The following is a 23,398-nucleotide window of genomic DNA, read 5'->3' as shown; positions in this document are numbered from 1 at the left end:
ATTATTTATCAGTATTTAAAAAAAAAACACTATACATGATTTTTAGATTTTTAAAAATCTTTTTTAAATTTGTAAAACATCTATTTTTTTTAAAAAAATATTTTTTAGGCTAAAAGCATTTTTTAGAATCTTTACTACACTGACTCTAAGTATTGTCTCACTCCGCCTCATTTATATATAAAATTAAGTAAAAATAATTTAATTTCCTTTTCCATTTCCCCCCTCTTTAAACATATTTAAAATGAAGTTACAAATTTACTGTTTATCAAGTTGGAATATAAAATTTATGAAAAGTAATTTATTTACTCATAAATTGCATTTATTTTAATAAAAATAATAGAAAATTTTAAATAGTATTGGATGGCTATAACTTCTAAAAAATTACTCTGATACAAGTTGTGAACGGAATAAAAATTTGTTTTAAGTAATGAAGATGGGTTAGGCTGAGGATGATGAGAGCCCACTCACACAATTGGACAAAATTCAATAATTGTTGCATCCCATTTCACACCAATGATATTGTGGAAAGTCTACTCTCCACTTCTTTCTGCTTCATCAATTTGTTTCCACACTGCTTTGCGTTCTACCCCTCTCTCTCACTCTCTCTGCAAACTGATCACCATGGAAGCTGTTGGAGAGGCTCTTCTTTCCTCTTTCTTTCAACTCTTGCTTAGCAAACTGAAGTACCCCTCTGATCTGTTGAAGTATGCCCGCCAAGAGCAAGTCCACCGGGAGCTCAAGAAATGGGAGGAAATGCTGTCGGAGATGCTTCAACTGCTCAATGTAGCTGAGGACAAGCAGATCAACGATCCCTCCGTGGAAGCATGGCTGGCACGTCTCCGGGATTTGGCTTATGACATGGAGGATGTCTTGGACGAGTTTGCGTACGAAGCTTTGCGAAGAAAGGTGATGGCGGAAGCTGATGGTGAAGCCAGCACAAGCAAGGTACGCAAGTTCATCCCTACTTGTTGCACTACTTTCACTCCCGTTAAGGCTGTGCGTAATTTTAAGATGGGGTCCAAGATAACGGAGATCACTGGCCGATTAGAAGAAATTTCAGCTCAAAAGACAGGGCTTGGTTTGAAGTGTTTGGACAAGGTGGAAATAATAACCCAATCCAGTTGGGAAAGGCGGCCAGTCACTACCTGTGAGGTATACGTACCTTGGGTTAAGGGCAGGGATGATGATAAACAGATCATAATTGAGATGCTGCTTAAGGATGAACCCGCTGCAACCAATGTTTCTGTAGTTTCCATCGTGGCCATGGGTGGCATGGGCAAGACTACTCTGGCAAAACTGGTGTACGATGATACTGCAGAGCCCATAGCCAATCATTTTGCTCTGAAAGCCTGGGTTTCTGTATCAATTGATTTTGATATAGTGGGAGTAACAAAGAAACTTCTCAACTCTCTTCCTTCTCAACGCAGTAATTCAGAGGACTTTCATGAACTTCAACGCCAGTTGAAGGATGCATTGAGGGGAAAAAGATTTTTGATAGTTTTGGACGATTTGTGGGGAGACATGCGTGCTAAATGGGACGACCTACGCTCCCCTTTCTTGGAGGCAGCATCGGGAAGCAAAATCTTGGTCACCACTCGCAATCGAGATGTTGCAGAATGGGTGGGGGGACCCAAGAACTTACATGTCCTCAAACCCTTATCTGATGATGACTGTTGGTCGGTATTTCAAATACATGCTTTCCAACATATAAATATCCACGAGCACCCGAATTTGGAATCAATTGGCAAGAAAATTGTAGAGAAGTGTGGAGGTTTGCCCTTGGCGGCAAAAGCACTTGGTGGCCTTCTGCGTGCTGAACGAAGAGAACGTGAATGGGAAAGAGTATTAGATAGCAAAATATGGGATTTACCTGACAACCCCATCATCCCTGCATTGAGATTGAGTTACGTTCATCTCCCTTCACATTTAAAGAGGTGTTTTGCTTATTGCGCGATATTTCCCCAAGACTATGAGTTTATGAAGGAAGAGCTAATCCCCTTATGGATGGCGGAGGGGCTAATTCAACAATCAAAAGATACTAGGAGAAAAGAAGATCTTGGTGATAAGTATTTTTGTGAGCTATTTTCAAGGTCATTTTTCCAATCGTCAAGTAGTAATGGATCACTGTTTGTGATGCATGACCTTCTTAACGATCTAGCTAAATATGTTGCTGGAGATACATGCTTGCATTTGGATGATGAGTTTAAGAATAATTTGCAATGTCTCATTCCTGAAAGTACTCGTCATTCATCATTTGTTCGTCATAGGCATGATATCTTCAAAAAGTTTGAAAGATTTTATAAGAAGGAGCGCTTGCGTACATTCATAGCTATTTCAGCACAAAGATATTTTAACCGCATAAGTTATAAGGTGCTTAAGGAATTGATACCAAGTTTAGGATACCTAAGGGTGCTCTCCTTGAGTGGTTATGAGATAAATGAGATACCAAATGAATTTGGCAATTTGAAACTTCTAAGGTATCTTAATTTGTCTAATACCGATATTGAATATTTACCTGATTCAATTGGCGGTCTTTACAATCTACAGACATTGATATTATCAAACTGTGATAGGCTTACCAGGTTGCCTATTAGCATTGGGCACCTAATTAACCTTCGACATCTTGATGTTAGTGGAGACGGAAATTTACAAGAAATGCCTTCACAAATTGGTCAATTAAAAGATTTGCAGGTATTGTCTGATTTCGTGGTGGGCAAAAACAATGGTTTGAATATCAAAGAGTTGAGAGAAATGTCAAATCTTAGAGGTGAACTCCGTATTTCAAACTTGGAAAATGTGGTGAATGTTCAAGATGTAAGGGTTGCCCGTCTAAAATTAAAAGATAACCTTGAAAGATTGACACTAGCGTGGAGTTTTGGCTCGGATGGTTCAAGGAATGGAATGGATCAAATGAATGTCCTTCACCATTTAGAACCTCAATCGAATCTGAATGAACTCAACATTTATTCATATGGTGGTCCAGAATTCCCAGATTGGATAAGGAATGGCTCATTCTCTAAAATGGCGGATCTAAGTCTCATAGATTGCAAAAAGTGCACATCTTTACCATGCTTGGGGCAGTTACCATCGCTTAAACAGTTGACGATTGAAGGAATGGATGGAGTAAAAAATGTGGGTTCAGAGTTTTATGGAGGGACATGTCTTTCTGCAGATAAGTTGTTCCCATCACTAGAGTATCTAAGCTTCGAAGATATGTCAGAATGGGAGTATTGGGAGGACTGGTCTTCCTCCACAGAATCCTTATTCCCTTGCCTCCGTAAGCTTGCAATTGATAATTGCCCTAAATTGATTAAGAAAATACCCACTAACCTACCTTTGCTGACAAAGCTCTATGTTGACAACTGCCCAAAACTGGAGTCTACACTTTTAAGGCTACCATCTCTCAAGGAATTAAAAGTCAAGAAATGTAATGAGGCGGTCTTGAGAAATGGAACTGAGCTCACCTTAGTGACCTCACTCACCAAGTTAACAGTTTCTGGGATTTTAGGGCTTATCAAATTGCAACAAGGATTCGTGCGGTCATTGTCAGGGCTTCAGGCTTTGGAATTTTCAGAATGCAAAGAGCTCACATGTTTGTGGGAGGATGGGTTTGAATCCGAAAGCCTTCACTGCCATCAACTTGTATCCTTGGGATGCAATCTTCAGTCTTTAAAAATAAATAGATGTAACAAGCTAGAGAGGCTTCCAAATGGATGGCAGAGTCTAAAATGCCTTGAAAAGTTGGAAATCGCGGACTGTCCAAAGCTGTTGTCATTTCCTGATGTAGGTTTCCCACCAAAGCTGAGAAGTCTTACTTTTGAAAATTGTGAAGGTCTCAAGTGTCTACCTGATGGGATGATGCAAAATAGTAACGCCAGCAGTAACTCATGTGTCCTTGAATCCTTGTACATAAGGCGGTGTTCATCTCTCATTAACTTTCCAAATGGATGGCAGAGTCTAAAATGCCTTGAAAAGTTGGAAATCGCGGACTGTCCAAAGCTGTTGTCATTTCCTGATGTAGGTTTCCCACCAAAGCTGAGAAGTCTTACTTTTAAAAATTGTGAAGGTCTCAAGTGTCTACCTGATGGGATGATGCAAAATAGTAACGCCAGCAGTAACTCATGTGTCCTTGAATCCTTGAACATAACGCGGTGTTCATCTCTCATTAACTTTCCAAATGGGCAATTACCCACCACCCTAAACAACCTAAGCATAACCGAGTGTGAAAATCTAAAGTCTCTTCCAGAAGGAATGATGCACTGCAATTCCATCGCCACCACCAACACCATGGACACGTGTGCCCTTGAATTCTTATTTATAAAGGGGTGTCCGTCTCTAATTGGTTTTCCGAAAGGTGGGTTACCTACCACTCTCAAGAATCTCTACATAATGGAGTGTGAAGGGCTAGAGTCTCTACCAGATGGAATAATGCATCACGATTCCACCAATGCTGCTGCTCTTCAATTCCTGTGTATCTCTTCATGTTCATCTCTCACATCCTTCCCAAGAGGGAAGTTTCCTTCCACCCTTGAGGAACTTTGGATTCTGGATTGTGAACAACTAGAGTCAATTTCAGAGGAGATGTTTCACCCTACCAATAATTCACTTCAATCTTTACGCATCTTGAGGTGTCCTAATCTCAAAGCCCTGCCAGATTGCCTCAACACCCTTAGAGATCTAAGGATTGGAGATTTTAAAAATCTGGAATTGTTGCTTCCTCGAATAAAAAACCTCACTCGTCTTACAAAGCTTTTCATCTGTAATTGTGAGAATATCAAGACCCCCCTATCCCAATGGGGCCTTTCCGGACTCACCTCTCTTAAAGTCCTCTGGATAGGATGCATGTTTCCAGATGCGACTTCCTTTTCGAATGACCCCCGCTTGATTCTTCTTCCTACAACTCTCACCTCCCTTTCCATTTCACAATTCCAGAATCTGGAATCCCTATCCTCCCTGTCTCTCCAAACCCTCACCTCTCTTGAACAGCTATCGATCAACAATTGCCCTAAGCTCCGGTCAATTTTGCCAAGGGAAGGACTGTTGCCTGACACCCTTTCACAACTGTATATGTTCCAGTGCCCATATCTAAAACAAAGGTACTCGAAGGAGGGAGGAGATGATTGGCCCAAGATTGCCCACATCCCCTATGTGAATATTGAATAGAAACACATCTTTTGAGCAATAAATAAGGTATTACATCTCATTCCCAACACGCCATTCTTCTTCTTTCTCTCCCCAACACCACTTTCAATTTCTCTTACCTACTACTGCAATGTTCTAATTGGACTTATTTTTTTATTAAAATTTTCAACTAGAAAGCAGCTCTTCACATGGCTCCTAACTTGGCATTTTCTCTTTAATCCACTGCAATCAGAAATGAGGATCACTACTTCTCCCTTGCCAGGTGCAAATTCAATTTATGATGCAATCTTATCCTTGACATCTATGTGTTTACCTCTGTTATTAAGTTCCTTTTGGTCTTTCCTTTTATATGTAGGTGCATTTTTAGTGCTTAGAATGTAAAAAGGAGAAGAGAGGATTAGCTCCCTTTATAGATGGATGACAAATGGCTTCTGGGCAAAATTATCTTCAGCTACGTGTAAGTATCATTGTTTTTCCATTGTTCTATTGAATTTTAATGTAAGTCTCATTTGTTTTTCCACTAGATGAACTACATACCATATTTAAGCATCTACATATTCATAATTGTTCAATTCTGTAGTCTATAGCTAGTGGAATGATGCATGATGACAACAATAGCCATAGGAATTGTCTTCTTGAATCGTTAGAGATCAAGGGATTTCCATCTTTTACATCCTTTTAGAGATATGAGTCACCCATTTACTTTAAAGCAAATTAATAATATTTTGGTACAAGCAAATGGGGCCAATTAAGAACAGAAATTATAGAGAAAATGTCATTTGAAGCCTTTCATGGTTGGTTCTATTTGAAAAAGAATCTTTTCTAAGTGCGTCATGGCTCTCGTAAATTGCATATCAATTGTGTACTCGTAAGCATAATTGACTTTAGTTTGATACTAATCTTGATTTGTAAATTATGATGTTTTTGTTTTTGGTTATTCATTTATTTTGCGATCCCTTAATGATTGATACTTATGTTGATTTAATCTTTCTTAGCTCAGCTGATTTTAACTCATTTTTTTTAAATTATTTTATTGTCTAGCCATCAAATCCTTTCGAAGTTTTTAATAATATAAATTAGGTACTTATGATGATGATATTCTTAAGTTTTGGGGTCTTTTTTTTTTTTTGCTAGAATCAAGCATGTTCATTCACCATATATACATCTTATCTTCTTAAACATTAACTTCAGATTTTTTTTTTATGGATTTTTTTGTTGTGCATGTAGTATGCTCAAATGGGTTGCACATCTTGTTGGAGTGACAATGTCAAATAAGATGTACATTATACGAATATTTGACCATCTGAGAAGCATCTGAATCTGGAAACTACCAGTGTGCCTCTACAACCTTAGAATTCCTCACATAAGAAAATGTGGATCTCAAGTCCCTACCTCATCAGATTCAGAGTCTCACATCTTTTCAACAGATTCAGAGTTTCACATCTCTTCACATGGTCCAGGTTCTGGACTTCTTTCAGAAAGCAATTTCACAAATACAATTGCAAGGGTATTAAGACACCCTGTCTTTGTGGACCCTCCAAAGATTTGCCTTTCACAAAGCTCTATTCATTCATTTTATATTGTGCATTGTTAAATGCAGTTTCCTTTCGACAGTATTTCTTGCTACAACTCTCATTGATCTTTCAATAAAAAGACTCTCAAATCTGGAATCCTTAGCCACCTCCCTTGGTCTTCAAAACTTCATCTCTGTTCAACTTGTAGAGATTGAGGAGTGCCCTGTTCTAGTCCCCATTGCCAAGTGAAAGGCTATCTGCTGAGTTTTATTGAGTGTCCACTTCTAAATCAAAGATGTTTGATGGAGAATAATGGAGATTGGCCCCGGATTGCTTGCTTAGCCTAATGTGAGAATAGATCATGAAGTCATTTTTGAACCATAATAAGTTCAAATTGCAAAAATGGGTGTAGAGGCAATTCAACCTTATCCTATCCTTACATCTAATAAGGTAACTCTTATTCTCAATAGACATTTCTTACCCTTTTATCTGCACAGTACCATGTCAATTTCTCATATTGATGTTGTTTTCTACTAGTGGCTTAGCTATTTGCGAAAGTCTCCATGGAGTTGTGTTAGAAAGTTTGACTAGGAAGCAAGTTTTGTCAATCTCTCTCATGGTTCAATGTAAGCATCTCAAGTTCTACCTTTGATGAAATCTTGGTAATTTTCTTGTAGGTGCCCTCTGAGCAGTTTTAGTTGGAGATTTGACATGCAGGCATAGGAAAAAAATGACAAAGGAGGGTCCCATTTGACAACAGTTACAAATTGGCATGGATGTCACGATTTCAATGTAAGCATCTTTAGTGGTACTCTTCTAATCGGATTTTAATACAATTTTCTAATTTCAGTATAAAATGCACAAAGTTTTCATGAATAAGTGCACTTTATGTCAAAATATCTATTTTCCGTAATCAACGAAATAACAGATTTTCCTTTTAGAATGAATAATGAAAAAAAAAAATTACTGTATAGTTATTTATGATCCTGAGTCATTTTATTCAGGTTTTCACAATGTCAAACGGAATTATTCAATTTGTTGTATGTTCAATGCTCTTATTGTGTTTGACAAAATGGGATTTGGAGTTCACGTTGGAGATTACAAGTTTGAACTGAATGCAAGTAACACCTCTTTTACTTATTATTCCTGTTTATACTTTTTTTTTTTTTTCTTTTTGAGGGAAAATATGTCTAACCTCCATATTTATTTTACAATGTCTACAACACAGCATGTTCTTATGTCTCTTGGAAAGTTAAGAACCTTGTTTAAAATCAAGTATGCGTTCTATGCTAAGAAGTCTCTTGCGTTGTGATTGTAATGATCTTGAATAGCAACTTGCATCTGTTTTGATGCGTGGAGAACTCAAGACAACATATGGATTTCATATTAATTTCTCAATCAATATGCAATGTGTTTTTTTATGGAACATTGCTAAAAAAATTTATAATTTTGTTTTTTATTGTTTATGAATCATTACAAAAAATTTATTGCAGACAATTGTCAGCATTCATTAGCGTGAATTTTATCCAACATACAAGCTTTTAGGTGAGTGATAAACACTAAAAACTTTTCTATTTTGTTTCCTTTGAAATTCTCTTCATTTTTAAACCAGCATACTGTTAATTTGTTTGCAACGTGTTATATTTATAGAAAATTTCCTTATCTAGATTTATACTGCAGATTTGAACAATGTTTGAAATGAAAAACACTTTTTGGCATGTCCTGCTATCTTGAGTTGCACCAGTCAGAGGCTCAAAGAGCACAAACTCTTATGACTGGAGGAAAGACAACTGACTTCTCATTCTATGGTGAGCAGTGAACATTCTATTGTGAGATGTATGGTATTCTTTGAATTGCACACAACCTTATTTAGCTTGCAAATACTTAATGCAATTGTGCATGGCCATGAAATGAACTCATACTTAACACAATTGTGAGTTATATGATGTGTTTTCTTATTTTCGTTTGATTTTGTACAGATTCATGGGTGAGAAAAACCTCCTAGTAACTTCAAACTTTAACTTTAATAGCTGAGGAACATTTGGTTATTGCAATACTAATGTTTTTTGGAAGCTAGTTACAGTATTCTTGGGTGAAAAAATCTGTGTAACCACCTAGTAACTTTGAACTTAAACTTTAATACCTGAGCAATATTTGGTTATTGCAATACCTAATGTTTTTTGGATGCTAGTTGCAGTATACATGGATGAAAAAATATGTGTTTCTATTTTATTTTATTTTTATTATTTTAAGTAGATTCATGGCCTTTATCCATTCCTTACATATTCCTAATATTATAAAGCTTACTTGTTTTCCCAAATTGCTTATGGTATGATAGAAGTGAAAGCATTAAATTGTTAGTTAAAAGAAATAATCTGTTTGCTACAGGAGATTGGAGATGAGATTACAACATGATCTCATGTCCTTTGTAATTTGTAGATTGAGGGTTTTCAAAAGGCTTTGCCCCAATACCAGTAAAAGAAGAAGAGTTGCCATGAAAGCAACTAACATTGGTACCTTGTATCTCAAATTTCATAGAGAGTTGATAATTGAATTGGTGCCCAAGACATGGTCTTTTTCCCAAGATAGGTGTGTTGTCCTTGCCAACTAGATGCCCTGTTCAAATTATAGGGCTTTGGGTTCCTTAATGATTGGAGTGATCTCTGGAATTCTTGCATATTTCTAAATGTCATGTCACATCTTTCCAATAGACTAGTGTCTTTCAGTGCTCTAAATCGTGGAAATCATGAGTTAGCTAAAATTTGTGGTCTGCATTAGAGAAGAATTGTTTGATGCTCTCACTACTGGCTACATCTCTTGCCCTTGCAACTGCATATCTTTTAATCCTCTTTGGTGAGAAAAGAATAAAGAATGTGAACAAGTTGTCCCACGATGACTCACATTCCTAAAGTTCTAGTTGATGATGTACCTTACTGAAATTGAAGAGTGAGAAATGTCAAAGACATCCCTCATCTGAGTGAGGCCTTCATAGACTCCTGACTTTGAAACAACTCATGATTGATAGTATGCTTTAAGATGTGTTTCTTCTTAGATGACCAAGGCCTACCCCTTCTTCCTATGTATCTCATGTATATTTTCATGTAAAGATTCCAAAATCCATGACTTCCCTACATCACCAAGACCTCACCTAAGCTCCAGTGTTGTTTGGCAACTGAAGGAGAACCCTGCCATGGTTTCGGGGCTATGCATCAGAGACACAACTTCTAAATCCAATGATGAGACATCAGTTCAAGATTGCTCACATCTCCTATTTGGAAATAGATGGAGAGATTCATCTTTGATCCATAATAGTTGGGATTCCAAAAATGGAAGCAGGTAGAGTTCACCCTGTTCTATCCATATATTCAGTAAGTTTCATCTATTCCCAACACATAATTCTTACATTTTATCTTCTTGTTATGATTATAAATTGTCATACTATTGAAATTTTCTACAAGTTGAGCTACTAGAGAATCCCTACACTGAACCTTTTTGTTGAAAACCTGACTAGGGTGCAGCTTCTGACAGCAGTTACAAGCTTTATGGCTTGACATTTTCTATTCAAAGTTTGTTCCCCTTGTTGGTCCCTCCCATAGTCCCATGTAAGCATCAATGTTTTTCTATCTCCCAATTTAAATTTTCACACAATACTTTAACTAAATGAATTCATTTATGTTAACAAGATGTTCTATTTGGTGTATTATTGCAGGATTATTTTTGCGACAGGTTCTCTAACTTCTTATTCACCATGTTTCCTACTTTGCTCAGGTGTAGTGACATTCCAATTGGATATCTGGAATTTATATGTTGTAATGAATGAGAATCTACTAGCTTCATGCTTCTTAGAGAGCCAATAATTGATGGTTGCATGCCCAAGTCTAGGGACAAGTTTTTCATCCAATGTAAGAAGGCTGACAGTTTAAAATTGTATATAGGACTCTGCGGTTGTTATTGATTGGAATGATTCACAATTCAAGCAATAGCAATTCTCTAGAATTCTTTCAGATTTCTAAATGTCCTCCTCTCATGTGTTTCCAAGGGGCCAGTTTCCTACATATTCCTAATGAAGGTGGAGATCCTTAATTGCCAAAATTTGGAGTGTAGAGTAGATGAATGTTGTCAAATGCAAAAGAGGAACACTACTTCTATTGAATACTGGTATGCTACTTGTCTCTATCTCTCATATTATTGTCAAGAAATGCCTTACCTGATGCTTAAACACCTTGGTATTTATGAATGTGGAAAACATGTTTTGTTTTTGTGTGAGGTTCCCCTTCCACTGTTGCCATTTGTTTGTGAACTAGTTGTGGTGGTTGCCCACTTGGCCTTTCTCAATTCCTTGTTTATTGGCAATATTCCAAAGCTTAATTCTCTTCCCAAATCACATGCTAGAGTACGAGTGATAGAATTAGACATTGTTGGTTGCAAGGAAATCATCTGTTTGTGTCAAGGAGATTGGAGATCGGATAACAACATAATCTAATTATCCTTTGTAATTTGAAGATTAAGGGTTTTCAAAAGCATTTTCTCCGGTATCAGTGTTGGAAGACAAGCTGCCACAGAAACAACTAGCAGCTTTGATTGAGTTGGTGTCTCAAGTCTCCCAAAGAACTCACAATTGAGTTGGTGCTCAAGTCAATTTACTTCCCCAAGATAGGTTTGTTATTGCACAGCTTAAAATTATAGCACTTTGATTCCTTATTGATTGGAATGATTTTCATGATAGCACACAACATATCTCTGGAATTCTTGCATTTTTCTAAATGTGTTGTCATGTTTGTTGAATAGGCTAGCTTCCTCCAATGCTCTAAAATGTGGAGATTACAAGTTGCTAAAATCTGTGTCTATATTAGATGAAGATTGGGTGATTCACAAGAACAACTGCGCATCCCTTGAATCATGTATGTTGCTCAGTCTCCACACTAAGCTCCATTTGTATTTGGCAAGTGAAACTACATATGGGAGACACAACTCCTAAATCCAATTATGAGAGATGACCCAAAGATAGCTCGCATATCCTGTGTGAAAACAGATGGCGTGATTCATGTTTGATCTATAATGGTTCACTACAATAGCAGAAGCGAGGAGATTTCACCATATCCTAGTTTCATACCATTGAAATTTCCTGCAAGTGGAATTTGGTGAATTTTGCACTTAACCTTTATTGTTAAAAAACTTCACTAGGGGGCAGCTTTTAACAGCAGTTATAAGTTTTATGGCTTTACATTTACGATTCAATGCTTGTTCCACTTGTTGGTCCCTCCCACAGTCCAATGTAAGCATCAGTATTTCTCTCTCCCAAATTCCCAATTCAATTTTTCAGGCAACTTCATCATTCAACTGGATGAATTCGTTTATGTTAATAAGATTTTCTTTTTGGTGTATTCTTACAGGATTCTTTCTATGATGGGTTGTCCAACTTCACTTTCAGCATAGCTTCTATAGTTCATTCAAGTGTAGTGAAATTGGCCAGTTGGATATCTACAAATCATATGGTGCAATATATAAGAAACCATCAAGAGGGTGCACAACACTGAGTCTATTAGAGGGATGGTTGCATGCCCAGGAAACATCTATTTCGCACGGACAGATTTGTATGTATCTTTGGAGTTATTACTAATTGGAATGATTCAAAAGTAGCAACGGGCCTCTGGGATTCTTTCAGATTTCTAAATGCCCTATTTCCATGTCTTTCCAAGAATCCAGCTTCCTGCAATCCTAATGAAGGTGGAGATTCTGAGTTGCCCAAAGCTGGAGTTCAAACTAAATGAATGTTGTCGAATGAAAAAGTAGAACATCACTTCTTGTGAATACAGGTATGTTGCTTGTCTCTATCTCTCACATCATTATCAAGAGATGCGTTACCTAATGCTTAAACACTTTGGTATTTATGATTGTGGAAAACAGATTTTGGGTGGTAGAGAATGGAATAATGCACCACAACACGTTTCTTGTACATCTTGCAATGATGCTCTTCCACAATGATCAAAAGAAACAAAGTAGTCAAAACTAAGCAATGACACGATTTTTCCTCACGGAGGAAGGTGAGGGAAAGGAAAGGATGCAACCCAATGCAAAGGTGCATCAGATTGCTGTGTTTTGACAAGGGGAGGAAGAGATGGAGAACGCAAGATGCTTCTTTTTGGTAACATGAAGAAGTCATTAAGGCAAGTTGTTTGGCTCAACTAAAAGAGGAAGAAACAGAGAAAAAGAACCCAAGATTCATCAGAGGATACCGGTGTGACACCACACCCTTGTAAATTCAAACAAGCAGCTCGTTTGAAAAAGGTTCATTTGATATACCCATGAGTGCTACACTTTTGTAATTTCATTAAACTGTCATGCCACAAACTGTGTGGATCAATATATTGTGCTATTACAACCATCCATAACTGCTTCCCAACTTTACATGATCAAAGAGGAAACTATTCATAGCTAGGAGACCGTTTTCATGATCTGCAAACCTGATGAATACAATTAAATCTAAATAATAAAATCATTACAACCCAATAAAGAAAAAATTTTAGAAGAGTTGTTCTTGGCAAGTGGGAACAGAGCAAATCAGAGGGTTTTCTCCAGAATTGTAGGATTATCTGGAATTGGTTCTGATTAGAGTGATTCACAAGTGGCAACAGGTCTCTGGACTTTTTCCAGATTTCTAAGTGTACTTCTCTTAAGTCTTTCCAAGAGCTCAGATTCTAGCAATCCACCTTCAAGTTTTAGACTAAATGAATGTTGTCTAATGCAAAAGAAGAAACAACACTTATCTTGATATCATTTTTCCATAGGGTGGAAGGAGAGGGTCCAACCCAATACAAAAAATGCATGATATACTGCATCCTGCTGGGACGAAGAAGTAGAGAAGAATCACCAAATTGTTTGGCTTGACCAAGAAAGAAACAAAGAAAACAGAGCTGAAGAATAGAAATTGCTAACATACGTGCAAGGATATTCCAACCATCGAAGGATACTAGTGTGATATTTACCTAAAGGTCCACAACTGAAGCAAGCAAACCATGTAAAGTCAAACAAGTTGTGCTCTATTTAAAAATTTTCATATGATACATATGCCCATGAGTGCTACATTTCATAATTTCATTCAACTGTCATGCTGCAAACTCTGTGGATCAATGCACACTGCTACTATTAAAGAGACAAACATTCAAAGCCATGACACTTTTTCCAGGCTTATCTAGATACTATAGGTGTCCCAAAGTTGCAGAACACCTGAACCAATTGATAGAATACCGGAAATACTCTGAAAACGGGACTGCTCCACAAACCACCCTTGATCCCTCAAAACATCAGCACTTGGTGCACAACCTTTAAGTTACACCTAAGGTAGACTGTAACTGTAGGCAGAAGCTGAGTGCCTGCCAGGTCCATGTTGTGGAAGAATCATGTCAATCTTCATTTCATACATCTCCTCCTTCAGCCATCAACCCATCCATAACTTGAGCACCCTGTCCCGACCGCCAGAGGCTACCTTCTCACCATCTGGACTCCAATCAACAGCAAAAACCTTTCCAGAATAGGAAAAGAAGGAAAACATTAATTAAAACAGGTCAATGTCAAAAGAAGAATATTAACTAGATTTGGAATAAGAACATACCTCATCTTCATGGCCTGGAAGATCTTGTTTTAACTTGTGTGTCCTGATATCCCAAACCTATATGGTAAACAATATTAATTGAATTAATTGATATGCTGTTGCTGTGAAAAAGGACAGCCACCTGGCAAAACAGTAGCACTCACATTTCCAACTGGGCCCAGAATTTCCCACCAGCTCTGAAAATTCTAGCCCCAAATTTGTATACATGCCCGTCATTAATATTAGTAATTGGTTTCTGACAGATTTGCAACAATTTAACACAACTACAAGGCTTAGTGTGATGGGAGTGTCTGTGGTGGTCCAGAGTGCAAGGCAGGATCCATAAGAAATATCCAAAGTGGGCCTTTATAGGATTTTTTATTTTAGTAGATTTTCATATTACATATTACACCCAAATTACTGTTTAAACTTGAGGGGAAAAAAAGGTGTCATGACGATATCTAACTATAGTTTACCAAAAACTTCATACAGAAAGGGTATAACTCAACTCAGGAAGAATTATTTTTCCTATCTCTACCTTGGTTCTTTTATTTTTTAGTGCCTTGACAAGTTATAAAAAAGAAACAGAATGATTCAACCATATGATAAGCCCATCAATATCATAAAAGGAAGATAATAGTTTCTACAATTTACCTTCAGTGTGGAGTCCTTGCTTCCACTCAAAAGAAGCCTACTATCAGCGGACCAACTGTAGGGCAACATGAAACAAGATGATTGTCTGTACAAAAGAAAGGATTGGCTTAAACAAAAATAATAGAGCAATTCAAACCTTATCTGATAAACAGGGCCAACATGACCTCGAAAAGCGGCAACAAATTTCCCTGTTGTACCATTCCATAACTTGACAGACTTGTCAAACGAAGCACTTGCTACCCATTGTCCATCAGGGGAAAAGTAAACATGGTTCACAAGCTGACAGCAAGCAAAACATTGAAGGCTCAACTTAGAGTTTGAAGAAAGAAATCGATGCAATTGGATAGGTTCAAAATTTAGGGTCTCTTTACCATGCATAGAGAACTTCACTGATAAAAAACAGCCCATGGATGCCTACTCCAACAGGCAATGTCAAGTTAAATTTTGATGGATGCTCTTTGGGCAACCCAGGACAATTGAGAATTGGAGGAACACTTACAGATCATAATAGGTCATTAGTGAAAGCATTCCCTAAGAATGCTAGAGTGGGTCTAGCCATTGAGGTGGAGATTTCAGTGTTGCTGAAAGGGCTAAAGCTTGCTAAACCCGAGGGTTTATCTAGTCTTCTAGTAGAAGGAGATTCTACAGTAGTGATATATTGGGTAAATGAGGAGAGAAGCTCGTGGCAGTTTGATGGATGGCTACACCAAATTTTTGACATTACTCTAGAGTTAGGGTGTTCATTCTGTTGGATTCCTTGGGCAGCTAACCAGGTAGATGATATTTCAGCAAGATGGGGAGCAAAACAGTTGATTCCTTTTGTAGGGGATTTTCTACCCCCTAGGTTCTTGAGTTTAATTTATTTTTTTTTTCTGATAGGTAAATTTAGAGAATATATAAAAAGCGCTTGGAAAATGGTGCATCAAAGTACACACGAAGTATACAAAAGGCAAGCAAGAGAGAGAAGGAAAAAGCAAATACCAACCTCCTACACCCCCTCAAAAGCTGGACTATCCCTGGCTGGTACTCCCAAAACCAGAGAACACCCCAAACCTACACCAACTGAAACACCTTAAACTGCCCCCTGGAGTAGATAGTTTTTTTCCCACTTGTGACCACAACTACGTAGTCATCATTCAAGGCATATGCATAAGTTAATAGGATTATTTGTCTAATTATTTCCTAATAAACAACATCACAACAGAAACAATTAAATTTGAGATTATTTTCCAACATAGGTTACAATATCAGCATTAAGCAACAACCTACAGAAACAATGACATGAAAAACGCCTTAGCCAACCTTTGTAACTGTAAGAAATATAAGTTTGTACCTGCTGATGACCTGTCATACGAGTTTTGGGATGTTTGCTGTCAGCAGGTTCCCAAAGAAACATGGTGAAATCATCAGATCCTGAAACCAGTCTTTCTGGCGCATTGCCTTTCATTTTCTTGTACCTTTCCAAAGCCACCTGATGTAGTAATAAGAAGGAAGAAATATGAGCAGCTGTTTAGAAAAGGATGAAGGAAGAGTTGGCCAGACTTTGGAGGGGAAAAATTGCACAAACCATGCTTGCATGTGTGTATGTGTGTGTGCGCGGGTGGGAGAGAGAGAGAGAGAGAGAGAGAGAGAGAGAGTTGGAGATATTCATTTTAGTAACTTGACCTTTTTTGAGGTACATATGCTACAATTATAGGCTTACCTTGAGCATGGAAAATAGGATATATCATACACCAAGACTAGTTACAATGGTGCTAATGCTACTGATTGAAAATCCTCAGTAGTTTAATGCAAAAAATTCAGCAAAACTTGTAGTTTGAATCGGTTCGATTGACACATCCTCTAAAGAACAATACAAAGATTAGAACTTTCTGTTTTAGAGTTAAAATATTTTTTCATCAAATGTTTTCCTTTTCTTGGTCAAGGGGTCTTTGGGAGACGTAGATTCATCTTTTTCTTTTTCAGTTTATTTATTTATTTATATCAGAAAGTAAACAATCCATTGAATCATGAATCAAAAGTCCTTTAAGCAAAGTAACAACCACAAGAAAAAGAATAGCAAAGCCAAAAACAACCAAGAAGCCCGAATACAGATAGTTAGGGTGGGGCATGAGCCCTCTATGTGCCTACCCTAAATCCTTTTCCCAATTTCTGGACCATGAACTCAATCTTAGGCATATGCCTTTTGAACAAGGCTCCAAAATTACAGATCTTAAAAACATGAAACAACCATATACAGAATCATAGCCCCGTGGGTTAGTATATTTTTTCTGAATCAACATATTTTTTTCTGAATCCTATCAAAAATATTTTTTGTGACAGTAAGAAAGTCATCTTCCAATTTAACAACTTTCTTGATCTTATTCAACATTTTTTATCAACTATGAACAGAAACCATGACTCATATTCCAGTTTCATTTTGTAGCTGAGCTTTTGGGTTCATCCAAGCCCAATGCTCTGAAAAGATGATGCGTGTATGGAAAGAAAAGACAAAATCAGACATGTTTCACATTAAAGGGTCCAGGATTACTCTAAAATGCAATCGAAGAAAAAACATCAAAAAGCGTTGATTGATAGTTTTCATCAAAAAGCATTGATTGATGGTTTTTGTTTTTCCCTTTTTTTTTAAAAAAAAAAAAAGGAAAAGCATTGATTGATACGCTGATACCATGTCTGTAACAACCACAGAATGCTTCCATGGAGACTAGCTAAAGAGTCTGGAAAAAATGGGCATGATTTTGAAAAGGAAATAATACAAATTGAGAAAATTACAGAGATTCCAAACACATGATTTTAATTGGTGACATAATTAGATATATTGAAATGCTGCAATAGGGCTCGTACTTCCAAACAAAATGGTTACGTTAATGCATGGACAAAGTTGTTGATTTTGTTTATGCATTTCTGTGAAAGAACAAGAAGGAACACAATAAAAACAAGGAAACAAAAATGGTAAGTGCAAAATCCTAAGAAGGATATAAAAAGAAGGATGGGTTTAAATTTAAATTTGACCAACAAAAGATTACCTCCTTCATTTCCTCTGCAGATGTATATTGTTTGCCAGTATGATCAAAAGCTCCAGTGCGAAGAACATATTCAGTGCTCAATGCAAGGGAATTAACCCAATGCCCATGGCCCTAACATCAATTAAAATAAAGCATTAAACTGCCACTAGAAATCATTTTGTCACCTTGGATATATATATATATATATTGTGTGTGTGTGTGTGGGTGTGTGGGAGAGAGAGAACAGGAAAACAAGGAATAATTATAATGATGCAATACCCAACAATTTTATACAATGCATTCGTCAAAACTAGAATCTAAAGATACACAAGTTAATAGACTTCTCAAAAATAATGACAACAATATTTATAATAGGAAAAAGCTAATGAGAATAATAAAAATGCAAATTATTGTATAAGCTGACAACCTTTTCCCCTTGATGTGGAGAGGAAAAGAAGAAACTAGACTTCAGAAAACCATAACTACCAAAAAAAATTTGCATTTACCTTCAATTCCCGAATTAGCTTCCCTTGTGAAGTTTCCCAGACTTTGATGGTACAATCCTGGGAGCTGCAATAGTTGAGCAGAAGATGTGAGCAACGGATATGTGAATATACTAGATTTTTACACAAAACTATAGGATTTGATGACAAATTATTTCGTTAGTAACTTCAGATAAAAGACTATATACCCTGTGTATATCACTCCATCTCCACCCCACTTTACACATGTTACTGCAAGAGTGTGGCCACTAAGACAAATTACACATTTTCTAAGTGAGACATCCCATATGCGTGCATCACCATCTTTACTAGAACTTACAAACCGATGACATGGAGCTCTGAGGTGGACTGGTTCCCAAGATATTCCAGTAATCCATTTCTTGTGGCCCTGACATGGAGTAAATTCAAATATTAGTATCCAATAAATTCCTTAGGATGGTTCACATGATAGACTTGAAAATTCATTCCATTAGTTTCATCACTAAAAAAACAGAGGGTCTTTTAAGAATCAAGATTTTGCATCCAAAATACCATAAAAGAAAATCAAGATCATTACATGTGAAGATCGAACGACATGAACGTAATACAAGCGTCATGCAGAGTCTTATACTGCACACAATAAATTTAATCATTGGTCATTCATATGTCCAACACACTCTTGGGTAGTGGTACACAGTTACATCTCCAATTTATTGGCTATAAACAATTGATTCTAGATGAGATAATCTTCTCCTTGTTACTTACAGAAAAGAAAGTAGCAGGGATGATTACCAATTAATGTATTTGAGGAAACTACAGGTTATAGGGAGTTCTAAATAAAAATCAATGTTAAAAATTTCAAGCACTTGCAAAATTACTAACATAAAGGTTGAATACAAATCCAATGCACCGTTCAAGCACATGGGTGACATGAAGACACAGAAAAACAAGATGGTGAGTCGGTGACCATCAAGCGGATTTCAGTTCTGAGACAAAATGCTGTGAAGCCCACTCAACAACCACAATGAGACTCCAGAAGTTGGATTAAACTTTGTAAGTGGTTCAAAAGAAAATCAAAGTAGCATTCACATATCAACTAGGAATATCACTAAATAAGATAGGGGATTCAAATTTAAAGACTCAACAATAAGTGGATTGCCTAATGGCTTCCCCGTCTGTGGATCCCAGCATTGAAGTTCTCCAGCCTTGCTCCCACTAACAAGATGCTTGCCGTCAGGTGACCATGCAATACAAAGAACCCAATTCTTATGCCCTAAATAAGTTGGAAAATAAAATATTAGCACAATTGCAATATACAAAAGTTACCAACCAACATGCTTCACATTATCATTAAATAAAAGTTCATTCTGAACGCGCTCTTTGTATAATCCTCATCCCCCTATAGCAACCTTAAAAAAAAAGACAGTTACTTCTCTCATCTGGACAAGCATGGGTGTACTACATGAGCATCTCAAATGCCCCATGATCTTTAATAACAGGGAATAGCATGTTTTTTTCTTTTTGATAACAAACGGAACATCCACTTAAGAGCAACAAACAAAGGGGGCACACCCTATGTACACAGGAATAGCTTATTATTTTGGTATACCGTATACTATCAAAATTTTTGTAAAAAACCTAAACATTGTAAGCAAACAGATTGTAAATTAGACACAAATCTTGGATTTTCCAACCTGTACAAGTATACATTGGTGTTTGAGTATTTAGATCCCACAACCGAACTGTCGTGTCACCTGAACCACTTGCTAATTGTCGTCCATCAGGACTAAAGGCAACTGAGAGTACAGCTTCAGTGTGACCTGTAGTGACAAATACACATGACAAATTTATAGAAACAATCAATAATAATAATAGCGTTATGTTGGTAAAGACATTGCATTCAAGGAGAGACCTAGCGAAAGCAATCATAAAATTATCCCCGATAAAAACATAAAAAGGAATTTGGACCAGCTCCAAAGAAGAGGTTGGTCGTTAGTCAATAGGTGTGCTCTTTGCAAAGAGGAGTCAAAATCCATTTATCACATTCTTCTTCATTGTGCTAGGGCAAGGATCTCATGGCTGCTGGTGTTCTCTCTATTTGGTATCCCATGGGTCTAGGTTCTTCTGTGAGAAGAAGGCGTAGGAAGGCTTGGAGTGCTGCCCCTTTATATATTTTTTGGACTATATGGAAGGAAAGAAATGAAAACTGTTTGAAGATGAGGAGATGTTAGATCAAAGTCTTAAAAGTTCATTCCTTTACAATCTTGCTTTGTGGATTTGAGTGTACATTCATGGGAATTCTTTGTCCTTAATTGATTGTGTAGATTGGTTGGGTCCTTCTTGAGGGTGAGAGTTGTTTCTTGTTTACACCCCTTTTTTGTTATGTTTTCCTCACTCATTGTATATTCCCAATGTACTCTTGTGTACTTTATGCTTTTTTAATACAATCTTTTACTTATAAAAAAAATAAAAAAATAAAAAGGAATTTTAAAAAAACAAAGTATTCATTAAAAAGTGGAGGATAGAAAAAAAGGGGAGGAAGTGATATAATATTGTCTTCATCGGTCCTTAGGTGGAAATGGAACCCACGTCAAACCACTCCATATCGGCAACAATTTTGTTTTTTTTTTTGGGTGGGGGGGTGGTTATTTTGTGATAAGCAAATAAAAGACAGGGTGCAACCTCAGTACAAAAATACAAGAAGTGAGTGCAACCTCAGTACAAAAATACAAGAAGCAGCAAGCTAAACAAAGGAAAAGAAACAAAAACAAAAAAAGCAATTCTCAATAAGAAGCAACTCCTTTGTCATAAAATTTTCATACATAATATAATTTAGCAAATAAAAAATTTTGAAACATCAATGTCGTGACAGGAAGAAACCTAAATCTCATACCAGCAATTGTTGAAGAACAACGATTAATTGGACGAATTCGGAAAACTGCTTGTGGTTGATAAACTATGGGCAGCACCTTCTCCACAGAAACTGAAATTTGTTTGCCCAAAATAAATAAAAATAAGTTCAAGAAGCCAAATTTGTATCAAACAAAATGCTCCACCACAGAGAATTACTGTAAGAGCAATTAATGCCGAAGACTTAAAACCTTTGTTTTTTTGCAAATAAGTTCCAAGCTGCACGACAAGTTCCTGATCTGATATGTAGAAAGCATAAGGAAGCTTCTCCTCCTGAAAACCCCAAAAAATGCAGAGTTCAACACCCAACTAGTTCATAAAATAGCAAACACAACCAACTATATATTTTCCACAGGTATGGTTCCTAAACCATTTTTCCAAATTAACAACTTCTTGAACATCTTCCAAGCATAATTTTAATTATTGGATAACAGTACACTAAAAAAGAAACCCCAGATGAATTGAATTGCGAATCACATGTGAAAATAACCATAAAATCTGGTAAATTTTGATACAAAAAAAAATAAGAATTTTTTCCTGTATTCAGCTCAAAAACTTTGTAAAACTACCTAGATTGAATACAAAATTTGCAAGTTATTTGCCTATCAGCAGTCGCAATCAGACATCCATATTAGGTTTCAATTATCCATAAACGAAACCAATTGAGAATAAGTCCAGGCCAAAAAATAAATAAATAAATAAGTCGACTCAAAAATTCAGGAATTCAGCCAACGCTCCACCACAAATTTGATCAGGAATTTCAGAAAGAAAAATGTCTCATTCCAGAATTGTAGCAATCCAGCTAAAAATTCAAATAAATACAGTCCAAAAAAAAAAAGGAAATCAAACATGTGTGAAGTGTATGTTCAAATGTGACCACCTGAGGAAAATTATAGAATGTGTTGACTAATCTAAAGACCAAATTCGTGAAAACTCACATTGTTGAGAAGCTTGTTTACGATTTGCTGCAGCTCTTTGGGAGCAGCGTTCTGAGGAAGATACATGGGAGGTCCCAAATGATTATCTTCTGGGTCCGTCAATTGGCACATCACGTTCTTGCCTGTCTCCCCTTGCTCTTCGATCTCCATCTCCATTGTTGCTCGTTCACCTAGGGTTTGCTTTCTGCAGCTTCTGCGACTGAAAACGGTACCGTTTGGGAGATGAACGGTGGGGGTTATAGGGTTGTTAGGGTTTTGGGTTCTGCTATGATGCGGATAGGTTCATCGGCAGGTCTATGAGTTTGTCGGTCTCGGTTTGGACCATTGGATTTTGGATCGGCCTAGGGCCCAATATGAGCCCATCTACATCTGCATCAACACAAGATGGGCTTGGGTTGGAGGCCCAAAATAGTCCACCAAGTGAGATTTGAAATCAAAGTTTGGTGTGTGGATTGAAAGAATTCATTGGAGAAAAAAATTTGCATGGATTTTGTTGGAGAATTTTTAAGTTTTAAATTTCTTTCAAAAAAAAATGTGGAATTTCATAACCCCTCATTTGTAGCAGATTTACAAAAAGATAATAAATCTCTAATTTCATCATCTTTACAAGTCAATAATTTTATACTTAATACTTACAGCCCTTATTTTCCATAACTTTTTGGTTATGTTTGATTCTCGAAAAGTTTGAAGGAAAATATAAAAAAAAATAAAAGAACAGATAAGAAAAGTAGAAAAAAAAAATCGAAGGAATACAAAATAAAATAGATTTAAAGTTTTATATATTATTTGATTCCCAAAAAGTTTGAGTGAAAATACAAATGAAATAAAATAAAGAGAAAAAATAGAATAAAAGAAAATAAAAAAATAAAGTTAATAAATTATTTTTATATCTTATATCAAATTTATTTCACTTATTTAACTTTTCTATATAAAGATTAAATAATTAAAAATATATATAATTTTTTATTGCTTTTAATTATATTTTACTTTCGTTCAAATCTTCCTAAAATCAAATATAAAAAAAAATTAATATTTTTTCCTTTTTTAGTACTTTCCGAGAATCATACATATTGTAAGACTATATTTGATAGTAATTATAAGAAAACTTTTTTCAACCTTTTTTAATACTTGAAAAATAAAAATTTTATAATATTAAAAAAAT

The 23,398-nt window shown here is 36.4% G+C and overlaps 2 protein-coding genes across 2 annotated transcripts; one reads left to right on the top strand and one right to left on the bottom strand.

Annotated features, from left to right (window-relative positions):
- The first annotated feature begins 537 nt into the window (after window positions 1-537).
- LOC117929099 (putative disease resistance RPP13-like protein 1) lies at window positions 538-13,043 on the top strand. Its single transcript, XM_034849309.1, has 15 exons — window positions 538-5,190; window positions 5,316-5,404; window positions 5,498-5,599; window positions 6,370-7,106; window positions 7,334-7,448; window positions 7,661-7,777; window positions 8,150-8,464; window positions 8,636-10,024; window positions 10,168-10,258; window positions 10,366-10,558; window positions 10,696-10,814; window positions 11,160-11,313; window positions 11,445-11,931; window positions 12,050-12,472; window positions 12,564-13,043. The coding sequence occupies exon 1, from the start codon at window positions 622-624 to the stop codon at window positions 5,161-5,163; it is 4,542 nt and encodes a 1,513-aa protein (XP_034705200.1). The 5' UTR covers window positions 538-621; the 3' UTR covers window positions 5,164-5,190; window positions 5,316-5,404; window positions 5,498-5,599; window positions 6,370-7,106; window positions 7,334-7,448; window positions 7,661-7,777; window positions 8,150-8,464; window positions 8,636-10,024; window positions 10,168-10,258; window positions 10,366-10,558; window positions 10,696-10,814; window positions 11,160-11,313; window positions 11,445-11,931; window positions 12,050-12,472; window positions 12,564-13,043.
- Window positions 13,044-13,675: 632 nt separating this feature from the next.
- On the bottom strand, window positions 13,676-22,613 carry LOC117929102 (notchless protein homolog). The gene is made up of 13 exons (XM_034849312.1): window positions 22,237-22,613; window positions 21,490-21,571; window positions 21,282-21,371; window positions 20,083-20,208; window positions 19,534-19,661; window positions 18,598-18,797; window positions 18,413-18,476; window positions 17,928-18,038; window positions 16,235-16,372; window positions 15,038-15,180; window positions 14,902-14,956; window positions 14,269-14,325; window positions 13,676-14,178 (listed from the first exon to the last, which is right to left on the bottom strand). Exons 1-13 carry the CDS (start codon window positions 22,390-22,392, stop codon window positions 14,095-14,097), a joined length of 1,434 nt encoding a protein of 477 aa, XP_034705203.1. The 5' UTR covers window positions 22,393-22,613; the 3' UTR covers window positions 13,676-14,094.
- Window positions 22,614-23,398: the final 785 nt, after the last annotated feature.

Source organism: Vitis riparia, chromosome 13, assembly GCF_004353265.1.
Source record: "Vitis riparia cultivar Riparia Gloire de Montpellier isolate 1030 chromosome 13, EGFV_Vit.rip_1.0, whole genome shotgun sequence".
Taxonomy (NCBI): Eukaryota; Viridiplantae; Streptophyta; class Magnoliopsida; order Vitales; family Vitaceae; genus Vitis; species Vitis riparia.
The sequence above is the reverse complement of the archived record's forward strand: the minus strand, read 5'-3'. Positions and strand labels throughout refer to the sequence as shown.

Excerpts from the sequence above, each read along its gene's own strand:
- LOC117929099 (XM_034849309.1), top strand. The coding sequence starts at position 622 with ATGGAAGCTGTTGGAGAGGCTCTTCTTTCCTCTTTCTTTCAACTCTTG.
- LOC117929102 (XM_034849312.1), bottom strand. The coding sequence starts at position 22,392 with ATGGAGATGGAGATCGAAGAGCAAGGGGAGACAGGCAAGAACGTGATG. Across the intron at positions 19,662-20,082 it reads ACCAATGTATACTTGTACAG|GGCATAAGAATTGGGTTCTT; the intron begins GTTGGAAAATCC and ends CAACTTATTTAG. Across the intron at positions 15,181-16,234 it reads GTATGACAGGTCATCAGCAG|CTTGTGAACCATGTTTACTT; the intron begins GTACAAACTTAT and ends GCTTGCTGTCAG.